We start from the raw sequence: 16,627 nt of genomic DNA, 5'->3' as shown, positions 1-16,627 counted from the left end.
ATGTTTCTGCTTTTTACTTAGTTTCCTGCTAGAATTTAACCTGTACAGCTGGTGGAATATTGATCTCTCAGTTAAAGGTAACCGTAACTTCATGACGATTTAAAGGCATTTGAGATCTGAGAGAGGGAGAATATTTGAAAAGTATGAGTAAAATGAAAACCTCTTCTGCTTAATGCTGGTTTTGTAAAGCCTCTGTGTTTCAGTTAAACCTGCTCTGTTTCACGTTCAGCTCAGAGATCTCGGGGTAAAACCATGATGGTACCATGTGATACAGAATACCCTGCATTTGTGTCTGAACGCACCATCAAAGAAACAACTGGAAACATTGAGTGCGACGGTTGCATCAGGTGCTGCAAAGTAAAATCATGAAATAATAATCTAATAATATAATTTGATTATAATTAACCAACATTAAACTTTTTTTAAAATTAGACTTTGTGTTTGTGCTGCAGATCTTTTGTCATACAGCAGATTCCCAGCAGCAACCTGTTCATGGTTGTTGTGGATAATAAGTGTGACTGCAGCAGTGCTCCTCCAGTGACAATGGATCCCATTGAGATCATATATATCCTTTCTGTGTGAAGCAGAGACATTTCATGAACTGAAACAAAATAGCTGAAAGGTTTTTTTTTTTTTAAATTTTGTTTCCTAAATATGTTTAGCTGGCTGTGAGAAAAAGTGATCATTATGAATTTCATCTTGAGGATTTACTATTGAGATGATTACACTTAGGGTTAAATTTGAAGTTGTGGTTTAGGGTAAGTGAGGTTTAATGCATGTTAGTCGGGTTTCAAACTTAGCACCACATCTTGTTGATTTATTCTTACACCCTTGACACCTTTGAACACAACGAGTCACTAAAATGTGAGAGACTGAAGTATCAGAAGGACAGAAAAAAGCCTGAATCATGTCATCCTTTCCACCCTGAGGTATGTGAAAGTGTTGATCTGCACACACTATCTGTATGTATGCGGGTCAACATCGATACAGTGAAAGCTGACAGTAAAGAAAACACAAATAAGGTTATGTGCTACTCTATGAAAATGTGATAATGGTAATATAATTCCATATAACATCACTAAAACTGATTTCTTTCTGTAAGAATAACATAATAATGTTATAATAATATAATAGTAAGTTAGCTTTAGAGATAGTAGTTAAAGTGGTAGTAGTAATAGGGAGCTGGTACTTGATTTTTAACCCACTGGCTTGTTTCTAAGTTTTAAGATGTGGGCTACAGTAGTATATGAAAGGACAGTCCAAACACAATATGTAGTGATGATGGCATATCCTCTTCTAGCATTAAATGTCTAAAAACTAATCTGTTAATAAAAATGTACATATTGTAAATCTTATATTTCAAACTTTCAGCTATAAATTATTGTGCGATCTATTGTACAATATAAAGCGCCTTGAGGCGACTTTTGTTGTGATTTGGCGCTATATAAATAAAATTGAATTGAAAAAAATTGAATTGAAATTAAATTGTTAACTCATCCCAGAATTTTAGAGGGTTGGTTTCTTTGGTTTTTTTGAAATCCTGATTGTCTGGATTTGTAGTTTTCACTTGTACATTCCAATTCCAAGGGGGATCATTCTCATCCATGTCACTGAATAGTTATTTCACTTTTTTTTGACATATAAATAACATTATATGGGTCAAGTTAACATTAGTAAAAAGGTTATCTAAAGATATGATATGATGTTTATATTCAGTACTGTCACAGCCAAATACAGCTGGTAAGTTACTAAAAAGCATGTGTACTGCAATATGACAATTGATTGTGTACCTTACAGGAAAATGCCATGGAGTGCGGTTCAGCAACACGCTTCTCCAGTCCCCTAGCAGCAGCTCTGCTGCCTCTGATAACAGCGATCATCAGCAGGTGACCAAAAGCAGCTGCAGTGGAAATCAGTAAGGACTAATTCAATGAGAGGAAGCTTACAGACACATAAAAACATGAATTTGCTCATACCTCTAATACAGGCAGCACTTTACAAAGACAAAATCTTTATCAGCAGCACTGAGACACATCCATTAATGCAGAGAACAAAAGAAAATGAGAATAACAGGAGTGCTTGGTGACTTTGATCAGTGCACTGCAGAACACACCAAATAGAGTTTGCAAAATAGCTCTACATGTGTGCTGAATTTATTAGAAGAAAGAAACGCAGAATGCCTCACAACAAGTGAGATTGCTTTGCTCAAAGTCTAAGACAAGGGCCTTTGTGCACAGGAAGACATTAAATGTTTGATTATTTGTTGTGTCAGGAAAAATATGAAAGCTATTGTCTGCAGAATGTAAAATGCACTTTTGTGAGTGAGAAAAGAATGCAGAGTGGTCTTTGTTTTAGGCAGTAGATCATTACAAACAATTGTTAGTGCTACCACAGTCTTCAGTTTGTTAAAACAATTTATTTGTTTTACTAAATTTGCTTTGATGTCTGTAATGGATCATGTAAAATAGTAGTGAGACACCGGAAAATGTTAAATGGCTTCATTCTGTTTATTCTGTTTTTTTAAGCAAATGATATTTAACAAAAGTACAAGATGCATGAATAAGAGCAGTGTGTTTGAAGAATGTGACATTGATGTGTTCAGCCATTTGTCAAGGTGACCACATACTCGTAACTACATCTTTAGGAAAGCTGATGAATAAATGCAAATAAATATTTTCCATCATTTACACATTAAGCTACTTTTTTGTGTGGGTGAGTTTGTGTAGCTGTACTGCAGACATTGAATATAAATGTGTTGCTATTTATATACAGTCCTGGAGGAAAAACAAAATATATCCTATTACAAAAAATGTGTTAAGCATAAAATAGACACATTAGAAAACAACACTTTTTTAACATTTTAATTTAGTCAGGAATTTAACATTTATGCTATCAAACTGTCTTAAGGCAGTCAAGTTAAAACAATGTTCATTTGCAGTTTACACGGAGTTCACAGAGGTGTACATAGGGTTCACAGTGCTATACACCATACTCTTCAGGGCTGATGTAGTTGGCTCCTCTGGGATGGTTGAATACCAATGGTATATATCAGACTGGGGGGGAAAAAGAAAATTAACTGTGTTATCTATTAACTTATATGACCAACAGATTTAATGTTACTCTTGTGACTAGAGGTGGGAAGTAACAAAGTACAAATACTTCTAAGATATCTGTATTTTACTTAAGCATTTATTTTCTGACAACTTTTCACTTTTACTCCTTACATTTTAACACAACTAATACTTTCTGCTTCTTACATTTTCAAAATAGGCTTGTTACTTTTGTTTTAGGACATTTGAGGGGAGTTATTATTTCACATTACTGCATTTACTGTATTTTTGCACAATTTATAGTGCTATAGGGGTTAAAGTGGGCCAGTGCTTTTTATGGCAAAACACCAGGACACGTGCAGATGGCCACAAATTGTGATTGTGGTACTTCAGCATCTAGCTAGCTACAGAAGAGGAGTGAGGATAAGGGTATAATATTTTTTTTAAGAGGCAGGTAATTTCAAATGTACAGAGCCCTGCAAGGGACATGGGAGAAAAAAACAAAAAGATGTACTTCTGCAAGATCCCGAGTTAATTTTGCAAGATCCTGCAAAAGATTTGCAAGAGATTGAGAAATACTTTTTCCCCCTGCATTTATTGTACTTGATATTGGAGCTTAAAAGTACTTCAAGTGGTAGTTAATGAATTCAACCAAAACTGCCAGGTCAGAGTACTCCTTGTGATGACTGTGCCTGCTTACACTAAGAACTCTCTTTAGAAATCTTTAATTATAAAAACCCTGTGTACTGCCAAGCACTGATTTAATGTTGTCATATTTTAGGCCAAGCCGCAAGTGTTTGTCTTCCATTGCTATGGTTGATTCCAAAGTCTCAGTACTGCCCTGGAAGTGCATGGACTTAAATTAAAAACTTGTGGGACCTCACAGAAGTAACTTGAGATCTCACAAAATTTTTGCAAATGTACATCTTCTTTTTTTTTTTTTCTCCAATGTCTCCAATGTTCATTTCTTTAACACTTCTGCTTAAGAATGTCTATACTTTTGCCACCTCTGCTTCTGGCAGACTTACTTCATTTTTTTGAAGTTGCTGTCCATCTTCTTGAGTAGAATCTGCAACTGAAAAGGAAATTCTTTAATGCAAAGCATGATATAGAAAAAGGTTTTTGAGGTTTTATAGAACTTGCCATTAAATTGTATCATTTACATTCTTACAAATGAGGATACAAAGCAGCTCACCTGGATCAGCAGCAGGTACTGAGGTGAATACAGAGTATGATTGCTCGTTTCCTGGAGGTGACTAGTTTGAAAAAATGAAATAAGGCAGAAGTGAGAGGATGATTATTGCAGAGATGATGGGAAAATTGGAATAGTGAAAAAAAAAATATTTGTAACAATACATTTAAGCTCATAAGCCTTATAATACACATACTGGAAACTGGCCCCATAAAGAATTTGGACACTTCAACAGCAAACTTCTGTGATGTTTCTGAGTTTCATATGGAACTCAATAAACTTCTCCTGACTGGAGATTTTAACTGGTTGTCTTCTGTTCCTCAGAGAGTTTAGATCTATGTCCACAAAACAAATTTACAGCTAAAACTCATCCAAATCTTAAATGCCTAGAAAATTATTTATTTTTAACTAAGACTCTGGTTTTGGAAATGATATCAGTGGCCACTGTGTGGTAGCAGCAGTTAGACAATTGAAGCTCCAAAATCAAGACCACAAAAAGTGTTTAAATGATCTTGTAACCATTTCTGTGATCAAGCTTTCTCTTGTGATTTATGGAACTATAACTTGAATAGAATCAGCTCCACATCACTGTTGTAGAGCTGGCATGGAAATACTTTTATGATGCATTTATCAAAATTAAAAATAAACATGTGCTCATCTGACTGCCAAAAAACTTTATTGTAATGGCGAATTTCTGTCCCAAACTTTGAAAAAATAATTCTTCCACTTCTTAATGTGAGCTCTCCAGGTTTATTTCTGACTAACAAAGCTACCATATCACGATGTCATGCTCAAAAAAGTGTTTGCTGTACAGCACACATTTCCAGTGCTGTGCTGGCTCATTCTATCCCCCTACCACACATGCGCCGTACAATGTTCATCCTACCTGACACAAATTGACATGCAGCATATATTTCCCTCATAACATCTTATACAAATCAAACATGTAACATAATAACCCAAACAATACCAAAAATGTTCTTCTATGGATTGACTCTAACAATTACTGAGTGTGGAAATCGTGTACATCACTGATCTCTGTATGTGCATACTGGAAGTATTTCCCCTCCTTGTTATGATTAGTGCTGGGGTCATGACTCAAAAAACCCCCAAAAGTATTACACTGAACAGTTTTCTTAAAAGCAATGCTGTACATTTTTAACTACTCCAAGGAGAGAATAATTAATTAAACTAATCTTTACATCCCCTCCGCAAATCGCTACCTTATCGTGGTAGAGGGATTTGTGTCTCCAAGGGATCCCAGGGGCTATGTTGTGTGGGAGCTTTTGCCCCCTGGTAGGGTCTCCCATGGGTAAATGGTCTTGGGTGAGGGACCAGACAAAGAGCGATTCGGAAGACCCCTATGAACAGTTCACCCTGCCCGGGATAGGGTTACTGGGGCCCCGCCCTGGAGCCAGGCCCGGGGAGGGTGCCCGAGGGCGAGCGTCTGGTGGTCGGGCCTTAGTCCAAGGGGCCTGGCCGGGCACACCCCGAAAAAGGGACATGGGCCCATCTTCCTGCAGGCCCACCACCAGCAGGAGGAACCGTAGAGGTCGGGTGCAATGTGAGCTGGGCGGCGGCCAGGAGCAGAGGTCCTGGCCGACCGATCCCCGGCTACCAAGACTGGCAATTGGGACATGGAATGTCACCTCTCTGGTGGGGAAGGAGCCTGAGCTAGTGCGTGAGGTTGAGAGGTACCGGCTAGATATAGTCTGGCTCACCTCAACGCATGGCCTGGCCTCTGGAACCAGCCTCCTGGAGAAGGGCTGGACTCTGTCTCAGTCTGGAGTTGCCCCTGGTGAGAGGCGGAGGGCTGGGGTGGGTATCTTGGTATCCCCTCGGCTTGCTGCTAGTATGTTGGGGTTTCTCCCAGTGGACGAGAGGGTTTGTTCCCTTCGCCTTCGGGTCAGGGAATGGGTCCTGACCGTTGTCTGTGCTTATGCGCCGAGCGGCAGTTCAGAGTACCCAGCCTTCTTGGAGTCCCTGGGTGGGGCACTGGAGGGTGCTCCTCCTGGGGACTCTGTTGTCCTACTGGGAGACTTCAATGCTCACGTAGGCAACAACAGCAAGACCTGGAAGGGCGTGATTGGGAGGAATGGCCCCTGGAGCCGAGCAGTGTTTTGTTATTGGACTTCTGTGCAAACCACAGTTTGGCCATAACGAACACCATGTTCGAACATAAGAGTGTCCATAAGTGCACGTGGCACCAGGACACTTTAGGTCACAGGTCGATGATCGATTTTGTAATCGTATCATCAGACCTGAGGCCATATGTTTTGGACACTTGGGTAAAGAGAGGGGCTGAGCTGTCAACTGATCACCACCTGGTGGTGAGTTGGATTAGGTGGCGAGGGAGGACACTGGACAGACCTGGCGTGCCCAAATGTACAGTGAGGGTGTGCTGGGAACATCTAGCAGAGGCCCCGGTCCGCGAGATCTTCAACTCACACCTCTGGCAGAGCTTCAACAGCATTCCGAGGGAGACTGGGGACATTGAGTCCGAATGGACCATGTTCAGCACCTCCATTGCCGAAGCCGCTGCACTGAGCTGCGGCCGCAAGGTAGTTGGTGCCTGTCGTGGTGGTAATCCCCGAACCAAATGGTGGACACCAGAGCTGAGGGGAGCCACCAAGCTGAAGAAGGAGTCCTACTGGGCTTGGTTAGCCTGTGGGACTCCAGAGGCAGCTGATGGGTACCGACAGGCCAAGCGGAATGCAGCAAACTCAGGTGTGGGAGGAGTTCGGAGAGGCCATGGAAAAAGACTTTCGGACTGCCTCGAAGAGATTCTGGCAAACCGTCAGGCGACTCAGGAGGGGAAAGTGGTGTTCTACCTGCACTGTGTATAGTGCGGGTGGAGTGCTGCTGACTTCAACTGAGAAAATTGTCGGATGGTGGAAGGAATACTTCGAGGACCTCCTCAATCCCACTGGCACATCTTCCGTGGTGGAAGCAGAGTCTGGGGACGAAGGGGATGATCCGCCTATCCTAATGAGGAGACACATGCAATCTTTGTCTTAGTGTATCGGTATGAACGCAACACTGCTGGCAACACAAAAACCAGCACAAAGACACTTCAGCAGTGATTCTCCTTTAGAAACATGAACAGGTGGTAGAAATGATGTCCAGCCTTACTGGTCATCATTGCTTTTTTTACCTGTTGAAGTTCAGGGTCTCGCTGCTGCGGTTGGCATCCACTCAGATTTAATGTCACTCTGGGTTCTTGGCTAGCTTATCATTAGCATACTTGCAAAGAGCCGAAGTTCTATTTGCACTATAATGCAGTTGTTTCTATTCGTGATGGAGTATGCATTTAACCATCACACTCTCATCCTTTTGTTCAGCAAAAATAAAAGTAAGGTCCATATCTGAATTGTAGACTGTGTCACTATCATCCACCTCTGACACATGGACTGAAATCAGCTGATTATAGTATAAGTAGCACCTATAAGCAAATTTACAGGCAAGCAGACTAACAATTCCAAGGTACAACCAGTTCTCCTCAAGAAGTGATTCCCATCCCTACTCATAAATGTTATCTGAAAATACATGTGACTGCTCACAGTTTAAAATTTCTCAAGCCACAAAGCCTATTAATAGTGCAAACATCTCATTCCATTGACACTATGTGAATTTCAGTATTTTGAAAGGGGTTGAAGGATGTTTTTTTTTTAATTACTTCAAAAAGTATCCATCTGCCACAGCTTGAAGTGTCCAGATACTTTTCAGAACCACTAACTAGAATGTTATATTGAGAGCTTTTGTTTTTAATTACCACTTCTCCAAGATGTGTTGTGTTCATTAAGCCATCTACAACTGAAAGTAAAAAAAATTGTATAAACATAAACATAGTATATACTATAGGTAAGAATTGGAAAAAGCTTAAAGTCACTTAGCGTTTACATTACCAGTGCAGTGCGCTTGTGAGCTACAAGGAAAAAAAAAACAGACAGTCATTTTCATGGACATAATACAGAAACCATTGGAAACAGTTGCAGAAAAGGTTAAAGCATGTCTTACCTGCTGTTAACAGAATTTACTGGAACTATTAAAAACAAAGAAAACATAAAAGTAATTGCTGATCAAACAACTTTCATGATCCATAAGGAAATACTGGTGAAAAGAAATACTAAAGTAATACTAAACAAACCAGTTCTGATCAGTAGACACAGAAGCTTAAGTTTTAAGTCATATGACATGAGATGTAATTTAGGCTTGAGATATTTACGCACGCAAAACTATGAGCTTGAACATGATGTCATAGCTATATTAAATTGAGAAAATAAATGAAGCAGATAAAAAGCTCACATATATTTATTTATTTATTATTTCTAACTCATCTATGCAAATCCTGAAAATGAATTAGAATTTTTTTTGTAAAAATAAAAGTGGAAAACCTTGGTACAATTTGCATTTAAAATATTTTTTCTAATTCTCAATTTTTTTGTAACAAAGCAGCATCAATATTTAAATAAAAATGTACTTGGAGATCATTAAAAGATAAATAAAATAAACAGCATTTCTCACCAGTTCTTTTCAGATTCCTCACAAGTACACATCCCAGTAAGACAACACCCACAGCAACTCCACAACCAGTTGAAACCACCAGTGGTTTCCATATCAGTTCATCTGTTTTGCAGCACAAGAGGTCATAAACAAGGAAATCTCACTTTTTCAGTCGCACAAAACTAAGACTGAGACAAAGCTGAGATAGCGATTAAGACAGCGAAACCAACCAATAACAAATTGTTCACCATAGATAATGGAGTAACCATTTCTAAGATAATAATTTGAAATGTTGGTTACATTTTGAGATTTTTTTTTCAAAATAACATACCATCACATACTGATTGATAAGATTTATAAATCATTGCATTCTGGATTTATTTATTTATTTTTATTTGTAAATTTGGAGTTTGAAAACAAAGATAGGTTTATACCTGTTATTTTTATGTGATTACATAACACGTATCCTATGTGTAACAGTAGTGGACAAACTAGACAATAATATTACAGTCACAGTGTCACAATGACATGACAGATACCTGTGTGAACTTTGCGCCCAGATGGTGTTTTACCAGGACTGACAGTGGTTAAATCTGTGGTTCTTCCATCCTTTGAAGTTGTCCCTAAACACAAATTTAAGACTGGAATATTACAGCAGGAAACATCTGTGATTAGGATACTGTACAAATGTATAATGCGGTGGAATAGTAAGTCACACACTTTGTAGTTTATTTTATTCATTGTTAATAAAAACAATGCCATTTGTAAATCTTTCCATTTAGTTTTTATCTACAGCTTATGCAGCATTATAACTTTTTTGGATTCTGGGTCATAAAACAAAGATAAATTTAGATCTGTCACTGTTTTGTAATTAGATAACATTTATGTGGCACCAGTGTTTGAAAGACAGAGTAGTGGACAAACTTGAAACAAAAAAAACAACAAAGATAACAAACAGACCAAAAAAGAAAAATGTTATAGCACAAAATATCTGTGATGAAGATATTTTAATGAAGGATACCTGTATCAACTCTCTCCCCAGATGATAGTGTACCAGGACACAAGGTTGTCAAATCTGTGGTTCTTTTATCCTTGAGATTTGCCCCTAAATAAACATTTAAAAGTGAAATGTTATAGCACAAAATATCTGTGATGAGGATACTGCATAAATGTATAAATAAAAGAAAAGAAAGTCATTCACTTTGTACTGTATTTATTTGGTTCTGAATAAAATACAGGCTGATAAGATTAAAAAAATCATTGCATTCTGGTTTTATTTATATATTTTTTTTGTAAATTTGGGATTTGAAAACAAAGATAGGTTTATACCTGTTATTTTATGTTATTACATAACATGTATCCTACATGGAACAGTAGCATACTGTATAAAAGTATAATGAGGTGGAACAGAAAGTCAATTTTTCATCTTCGCATTTTGTTTTTATTTACATCTTTATATAGAATCCGAGCCTTTGTAAATTTGGTTTTGAAAAACAAAGATTTATTTAGACCTGTTACTGTTGTGTAATTAAATAACATTTACTGTATGTGGCACTAGTGTTTGTAAATTAGAATAGTGGACAATCTTAAAACATATTATGTTTTATGATGATGATGATGTTTTATCAGGAATGATGGTTGTTAAATCTGTTGTGCTTGCATTCTTTGGATTTTGGACTAAAGTCACATCCATCCATCCATCCATTCGCTTCCGCTTATCCTTTTAAAGTCACATTTAAAACTGAAATGTTACAACACACAACATCTGCTGTTTTGATACTGTATGAATATTTCAATTCCAATTTTATTTATACAGCACCAAATTACAAAAAACAGTTGCCTCAAGGGACTTTATATTTTAAGATAGACCCTAAAATTATACAATATATAAAGTGTTATATATTTTATTATATAATATATTATTGTATATGTCCAATGTATAATGGGGTAGAATAGAAAATCACTTACTTTTTACTTTAATGGTGGACATGTTACTGTATGGAGATGTTAACTCTCCAGACTGTGCAGTGTAAGAACATCTCAGTTTAATTTCAGCAGGTGATCTGAGATGCACCAACTCCAGCAGTTTGGTTGCTGTCAGTGTCGTTAGACAGGAAAACCTGTTGACTATCCCTCCACTCGAAGTGTAGAAATAACATTCAGGCACAGAAACAGATGGGGAGTCTCACAGTTGAGTGTGACTGAGTCTGTCTCTGTGATCACCAGTGGATTAACGATGAGTTTAGGTGGAAGAGGAGCTGAAGAGTTGAAGCATTGATTAACATTAGGATTATATCTATGAACATGAGCAACATGCTAAAAGCATGCATTGCTTGTGTTGATTCTGCATTAAGATGCCATCAGTAATCAGCGCTAAAGCCACTCACTTTGAATGATGATGCTGGAAAAGTCACTGTATGGAGAGTTTGGTGCTCCGGGCTGTGTTGTGTAGAAACAGTTCAGTTTAACAGTAGCAGGTGATTTGAGATTTGCCATCTTCAGCAGTTCGGTTGCTGTCAAGTTCGTTAAGCAGGGCAATTCTTTGACAGTTCCTCCAGTGGGAGAGTAGAAAGAACATTGAGACATAGGAACAGAGGATGGAGCCTCACATTTCAGTGTGACTGAATCTGTTTCTGTGATCTCTGATCTGCTCGGTGTCAGTTTAGGTTCAGGGAGAGCTGTAAAGTAAGAGAATAACATACAATTAGGTCCATTTATATTTGGACACAATTTTTGATTTTTACCAGTTTACTGACACATATTCCAATTTAGTTATGTAATGGGCATAGAGCTGAGTCTACACAAAATGCGTAGGTGTGTTGGGTATTTGAAGGTATGCAGATTCAAAAAGGATGAAGGGTTTAAGAGTTTCAGCTACTTAACATGTGCCACCCTCTTTTTAAAGAGACTAAAAGTAACCTGACAATTGACTCAAAGGCTATTTCATGGGCAGGTGTGGGTAATTCCCCCATTATGTCCTTATCAACTAAGCAGATAAAAGGCCTGCAGTTGATTTGAGGTGTGGTGCTTGCATTTGGAAGATTTTGCTGTGAACAGACAAAATGCGGTCAAAGCAGCTCACCATGCGGGTAAAACAAGCCATCCTTAAGCTGTGCAAACAGAAAAAAACCCCATCCGAGAAATTGCTACATTATTGTGAGTAGTAAAATCTACAGTTTAGTACATCCTGAGAAAGAGAGAAAGCACTGGTAAACTCAGCAACACAAAAAAGACCTGGATATTCATGGAGGACAACAGTGGTGGATGATCACAGAAAAATTTCCATGGTGATGAGAAATTCCTTCACAACAGCTAATCAAGTGAAAAACACTCTCCAGGAGGAAGGTGTATCAATATCCAAGTCTAACATAAAGAGAAGAGTGTATGAAAGTAAATACAGAGAGGTTCACTGCAAGGCGCCAGCCATTAATAAGCTTCAAGAATAGGAAAGCTAAGCTCATGATCCAAAGCATATCACATCATCTGTAAAAGTAAGGCAGAGGCAGTGGGATGGCTTGGGAGTCCATGGCTGCCAGTGGAACTGAGACACTAGTGTTTATTGACAATGTGACACAGGACAGAAGCAGAAAATGATTTCTGGGGTGTTCAGAGACATACTGTCTGCTTAAATCCAGCTATATGCAGTCAAATTAATTGGGCGGCATTTCATAATACAGATGGACAATAACATACAGCCAGAGCAACCCAAGAGTTTATTAAAGCACAGAAGTGGATTATTCTTGAATGGCCGAGTCAGTCACCTGACCATTCATTGCCTGACGAACAACAACTGAAGGCTGCTGCAATAAAGGTCTGGCAGAGCATTAAAAAGGAGGAAACCCAGCATCTGCTGATGTCCATGAGTTCGACTTCGGGCCGTTATGGACAGCAAAGAGTACCAAGTATTAGAAATTAAATTTTATTTTGAGTTATTAATTTTAGTTGTTGTCCAATTGCTTTTGAGCCCTTGTTGTCTCTGCGCACCTATTTCTGGAGCTAACTGCATGTGTATGAAATATGTTAAATATCAAAAACAAATCAAAAGAAATATCAAATTCATAGACTGACCTTTGATCTCACAAAAAGAATCTGTTGGAGAAACAATTAGTTAATAAATTAAATAGTTCCAATAATAATATAAAATTAGAAAGATTAAAAGTTCAACTTTACATTTCTATTGAGTGTAAGTAGCAGTATTCACATTTAAACAATATATATGAGAGAAAGTTTAACTTACAGAGAAGGATGAGAAACAGTAGATGTCCAGTCATGATGAAGCCGAGTCACAACTGAGAACTGACAGAAATGCCTCCAAAGACTACGTCTACCTGACTCTCACATACTCGCCTTTGACACGTCACACACATGTGAAACCAAAGGAAACCAAAGCAGCATCAATATAAAATAACAGTTTCTGACTGGCCACAGAAACACATTCACATAGTCCTCTGTAAACCCACAGCATGTTGTATATTTAGATTTCGCTTTATCAGTGCAGACCAACTGGTGCAAAATGTCAGAACCAGTGAAATAAACTAAAAACATAAATGTCAGTATCAGTTCAACGTGAGTGTTACGATACTGCAATATAATACTGTCTGTGTGTTTTTTAGCCAGATTAGCAAAAATTCTCACAGCAAGTCCGTTAAAGGTGTTTTCCTGCTGGGTCAGTGTGGTTCAGGGCTCAAAGTTAGTACAGCAGTACAGGTCACATGACTCTTTCAACTTCATAAAGACATTTTCTCCTGCACCATAATTACAGAAGTAAGTAGTGTGAAGGCATTTGTGAAGGGATCCCAACCACCACACAATTACATCACTTCTTATAAAAACTATTCTAAAAATGAACCATAAAAAAATATGACATACTTGGCACCACTGATAAAAAAATAAAATACTGTATATGCTACAATGGTGATAATCACATTAACTGACATTTAAGATGCACCTACATGACCCAGTCATTTATCATTTAGGTAGCAATTTCTTTTATAGCTCAGTAAAAATGAGGTAATAGTCAAGTATGATCAAGTCTACATCATCAATTGTATGATCAATTGTGATGATTACCAGTCATTTTCAGGTAATCATCTCAGTCTTCGAAGTTTCTTTAAGTGGTTATTACGTTTTTATTTGATGATTTCTGCTTATTACACAGTAACAACAACAGCTATTCTAGGTAATCATCACAAATCCTGAGGTTTGATTTTATCATTTATTAAAATGGTATTAAATAAATATATCCAGTCCTGAGTCTGCCTGCAGTCCTAATTCCAGCTTATTATACAGAAATTACTAAACATGTTTCCATTTAATATGCCATAAATTTAAGAACAATGTTTACATTATTGCTTTTAAGCAAAGCAGAATGCTGATAACTTAAGATTAATTCAAGCTTAATAATATGGTAATACTATCCTATAATGCTAAAACATCAGCCACTATTACCTCATTATCATGAGGTTATTAGCTGATTTTCGGTCAGTATTATCGGTCTTACCTCACTTTTACTTTTACCGCATTATTACTGAGCTGTAACAGAAAGTGCTACAATAGTTTGATAACACACAAGTTCTTTCATTGTTACACTGTTTGTTTATTTCCATGAAATCAAATGTGTCTTACTGTTTATTAGTGAAAAAATGGAAAAAAAAAAATTATGGTCCTTTCTGCAAGCATTTGAGCAAGATATTTTTGAAACAGCTGATAACTACAGACACATACAGGTCAATATATACTTTCCCAATCTGACTTTTTAACATTCACAGTCATAAGACTTTGTAAAATTATGGGCCCCATGCACTCTTGTTTAAAAGGGCTTCAATCCCTTCTGTGCAGTAGCTGGAAACTCAAACTGAAAGCAGCTGACTTGTTTACAGGCCTTTTTGTATTTCTTTACACAAGTTTCTGTTTTCCACTTTTATCTGGTCATTCTATGTAATTGTTTTGCATTTCTTCGCAGTTACTTTTGGTCCATGGTTCTCTATGTTCTAAACTCTGACATTGTTACGAGAGGAATTAGTAATCTAATTTGTTGTAGAAAGAAAGGGTACTTCGGCGATCATGGCTCAAGAGTTGGCAGTTCGTCTTGTAATCGGAAGGTTGCCGGTTCGCCTACTGGTGGTGGTCAGAGGGCCCGGTGGCGCCAGTGTCCGGCAGCCTCGCCTCTGTCAGTGCGCCCCAGGGTGGCTGTGGCTACAATGTAGCTTACCATCACCAGTGTGTGAATGTGTGTGTGAATGGGTGGATGACAGAATGTGTAAAGCGCTTTGGGGTCCTTAGGGACTAGTAAGGCACTATACAAATACAGGCCATTTACTTTAAAAGCTGACAGTAACAACATATTTGACTTCAGAATGAACTTCTTTGTTCAATCTTGTTATCTGCCATGAAGTGTGAGGTCAGGACCCAAATAAAGACCTCAGAGGCAGATAGTTGAGCAGCTGACCCATCTGATGAAAGCTATTACAGTGGCCTGGGTTCAAGTCTGCCTCACACTGTTTTCTGTGTGTCATCTCCCTCCCACTCTCTCCCTACTTTCTTTCTGTACTACAATATTTAACAAAGGCTAATGAGCTTCTACATACCCTCTGGTGGAGCAGTTCTAGATTTGTGAGGTAGTAATAAAGGGAGAATGATTTGCAGGAGACAGGTGAGTTGAGGGGGAAACTGTATTATCACACAGACAATAACATAGACAACAACTATAGCCAGCAAAACAAGTTACAAGCTAAACAATCTCACACGTATAATCCCTGTTAAGTGTCTGAGTGTCCACACGGGTATGGTGTCAGTGGTCTAAAATCTCAAGTCAAGAATCAGAAGAGTAAGTCCAGTCAAGCTCGCTTCTTCTTGGAGAAGAGGAAGAGAATAATATATATATATATTTTTTTTAAATTAAAAAGAGGATTTATTGGGTGCATCCTCAGTTCGTTTCAAGGGCGTAGATTTGGCATGGACGGAAGGGACATGTCCCCACCAATAATTTGATCTTTTTGAGTAAAGAAAAATAAAACTGATAGAAAGAAAAAAAACGATCTGTCAGCGTCTCATTCACCCAGCTGTGCAGAAAGAGTTAAATTACGCTCTCTACTGGAGGTCTACCTCATGTGACAAATATGGCCAATGTGATTGGCTGTGCCTTTCAGTGAGCTCTGTTTAGTTTTAGCAGCGGTAAGCCTGCGCTGCGAGGACCTGTAAGGAGTAAATGGTAAATGGCCTGTATTTATATAGCGCTTTTACTGGTCCCTAAGGACCCCAAAGCGCTTTACATATCCAGTCATCCACCCATTCACACACTGGTGATGGTAAGCTACATTGTAGCTACAGCCACCCTGGGGCGCACTGACAGAGGCGAGGCTGCCGAACACTGGCGCCACCGGGCCCTCTGACCACCACCAGTAGGCAACGGGTGAAGTGTCTTGCCCAAGGACACAACAACCGAGACTGTCCAAGCCAGGGCTTGAACCGGCAACCTTCCGATTACAAGGCGAACTCCCAACTCTTGAGCCACGATCGCCCCTAAGGAGAGGAGGATGGCAGCAAAAAGGAAGAACCTGGATATAAGAAAGTATTTTTCAAAGAAACCTGTAAGTCACTTAAAGTCAAGTTCACTCAGAAAATGTGTCCGTCATAATAACGTTACAGGCTATGCTAGGCTTTGGCCCACATCAGTCTAAAATTGTATGTAACCATGAATAACGTGTTTTGGAAACTAACTGCACAGCAGGCAGCACTATTAGTTATCTCAGTCTCTAATTTCCAATTTTGATTGAAACTGTCAGAGAAAACTGCAGCCTCGAGCAAGCCAGGATATTAGTTTACAGAGGCTGTTAAAATTATACGTCTAACGTTAAAATGTTGGTGACACAATAATTTCATC

At 38.4% G+C, this 16,627-nt stretch overlaps 2 protein-coding genes across 5 annotated transcripts in view; one reads left to right on the top strand and one right to left on the bottom strand.

Annotated features, from left to right (window-relative positions):
• cacna2d3 (calcium channel, voltage dependent, alpha2/delta subunit 3) overlaps nucleotides 1-2,208 on the top strand; it is a 36,379-nt gene extending 34,171 nt beyond the window's left edge. Inside the window, exons 34-38 of the mRNA XM_039612241.1 lie at nucleotides 22-77; nucleotides 230-347; nucleotides 453-565; nucleotides 847-929; nucleotides 1,798-2,208. Coding sequence (XP_039468175.1) covers nucleotides 22-77; nucleotides 230-347; nucleotides 453-565; nucleotides 847-929; nucleotides 1,798-1,890 — 463 coding nt within the window. The 3' untranslated portion in view covers nucleotides 1,891-2,208. The remainder of the gene's footprint in view (nucleotides 1-21; nucleotides 78-229; nucleotides 348-452; nucleotides 566-846; nucleotides 930-1,797) is intronic.
• A 285-nt stretch (nucleotides 2,209-2,493) lies between these two features.
• On the bottom strand, nucleotides 2,494-10,920 carry LOC116323916. 4 transcript variants are annotated; one of them, XM_039612851.1, is made up of 11 exons: nucleotides 10,714-10,920; nucleotides 9,767-9,850; nucleotides 9,285-9,368; nucleotides 8,767-8,868; nucleotides 8,260-8,284; nucleotides 8,148-8,167; nucleotides 8,015-8,055; nucleotides 7,156-7,227; nucleotides 4,246-4,306; nucleotides 4,079-4,125; nucleotides 2,494-3,053 (listed from the first exon to the last, which is right to left on the bottom strand). In XM_039612851.1, the coding sequence occupies exons 1-11, from the start codon at nucleotides 10,733-10,735 to the stop codon at nucleotides 2,940-2,942; spliced, it is 672 nt and encodes a 223-aa protein (XP_039468785.1). In that variant the 5' UTR covers nucleotides 10,736-10,920; the 3' UTR covers nucleotides 2,494-2,939. The 4 variants fall into 4 exon arrangements, with proteins under 4 accessions (XP_039468785.1, XP_039468786.1, XP_039468787.1 ...); XM_039612852.1 differs by having other exon boundaries at nucleotides 4,079-4,119; XM_039612853.1 differs by lacking the exon at nucleotides 7,156-7,227.
• Nucleotides 10,921-16,627: the final 5,707 nt, after the last annotated feature.

This window comes from Oreochromis aureus, linkage group 5 (genome assembly GCF_013358895.1).
Source record: "Oreochromis aureus strain Israel breed Guangdong linkage group 5, ZZ_aureus, whole genome shotgun sequence".
In the NCBI taxonomy this organism is placed as follows: Eukaryota; Metazoa; Chordata; class Actinopteri; order Cichliformes; family Cichlidae; genus Oreochromis; species Oreochromis aureus.
The sequence above is the reverse complement of the archived record's forward strand: the minus strand, read 5'-3'. Positions and strand labels throughout refer to the sequence as shown.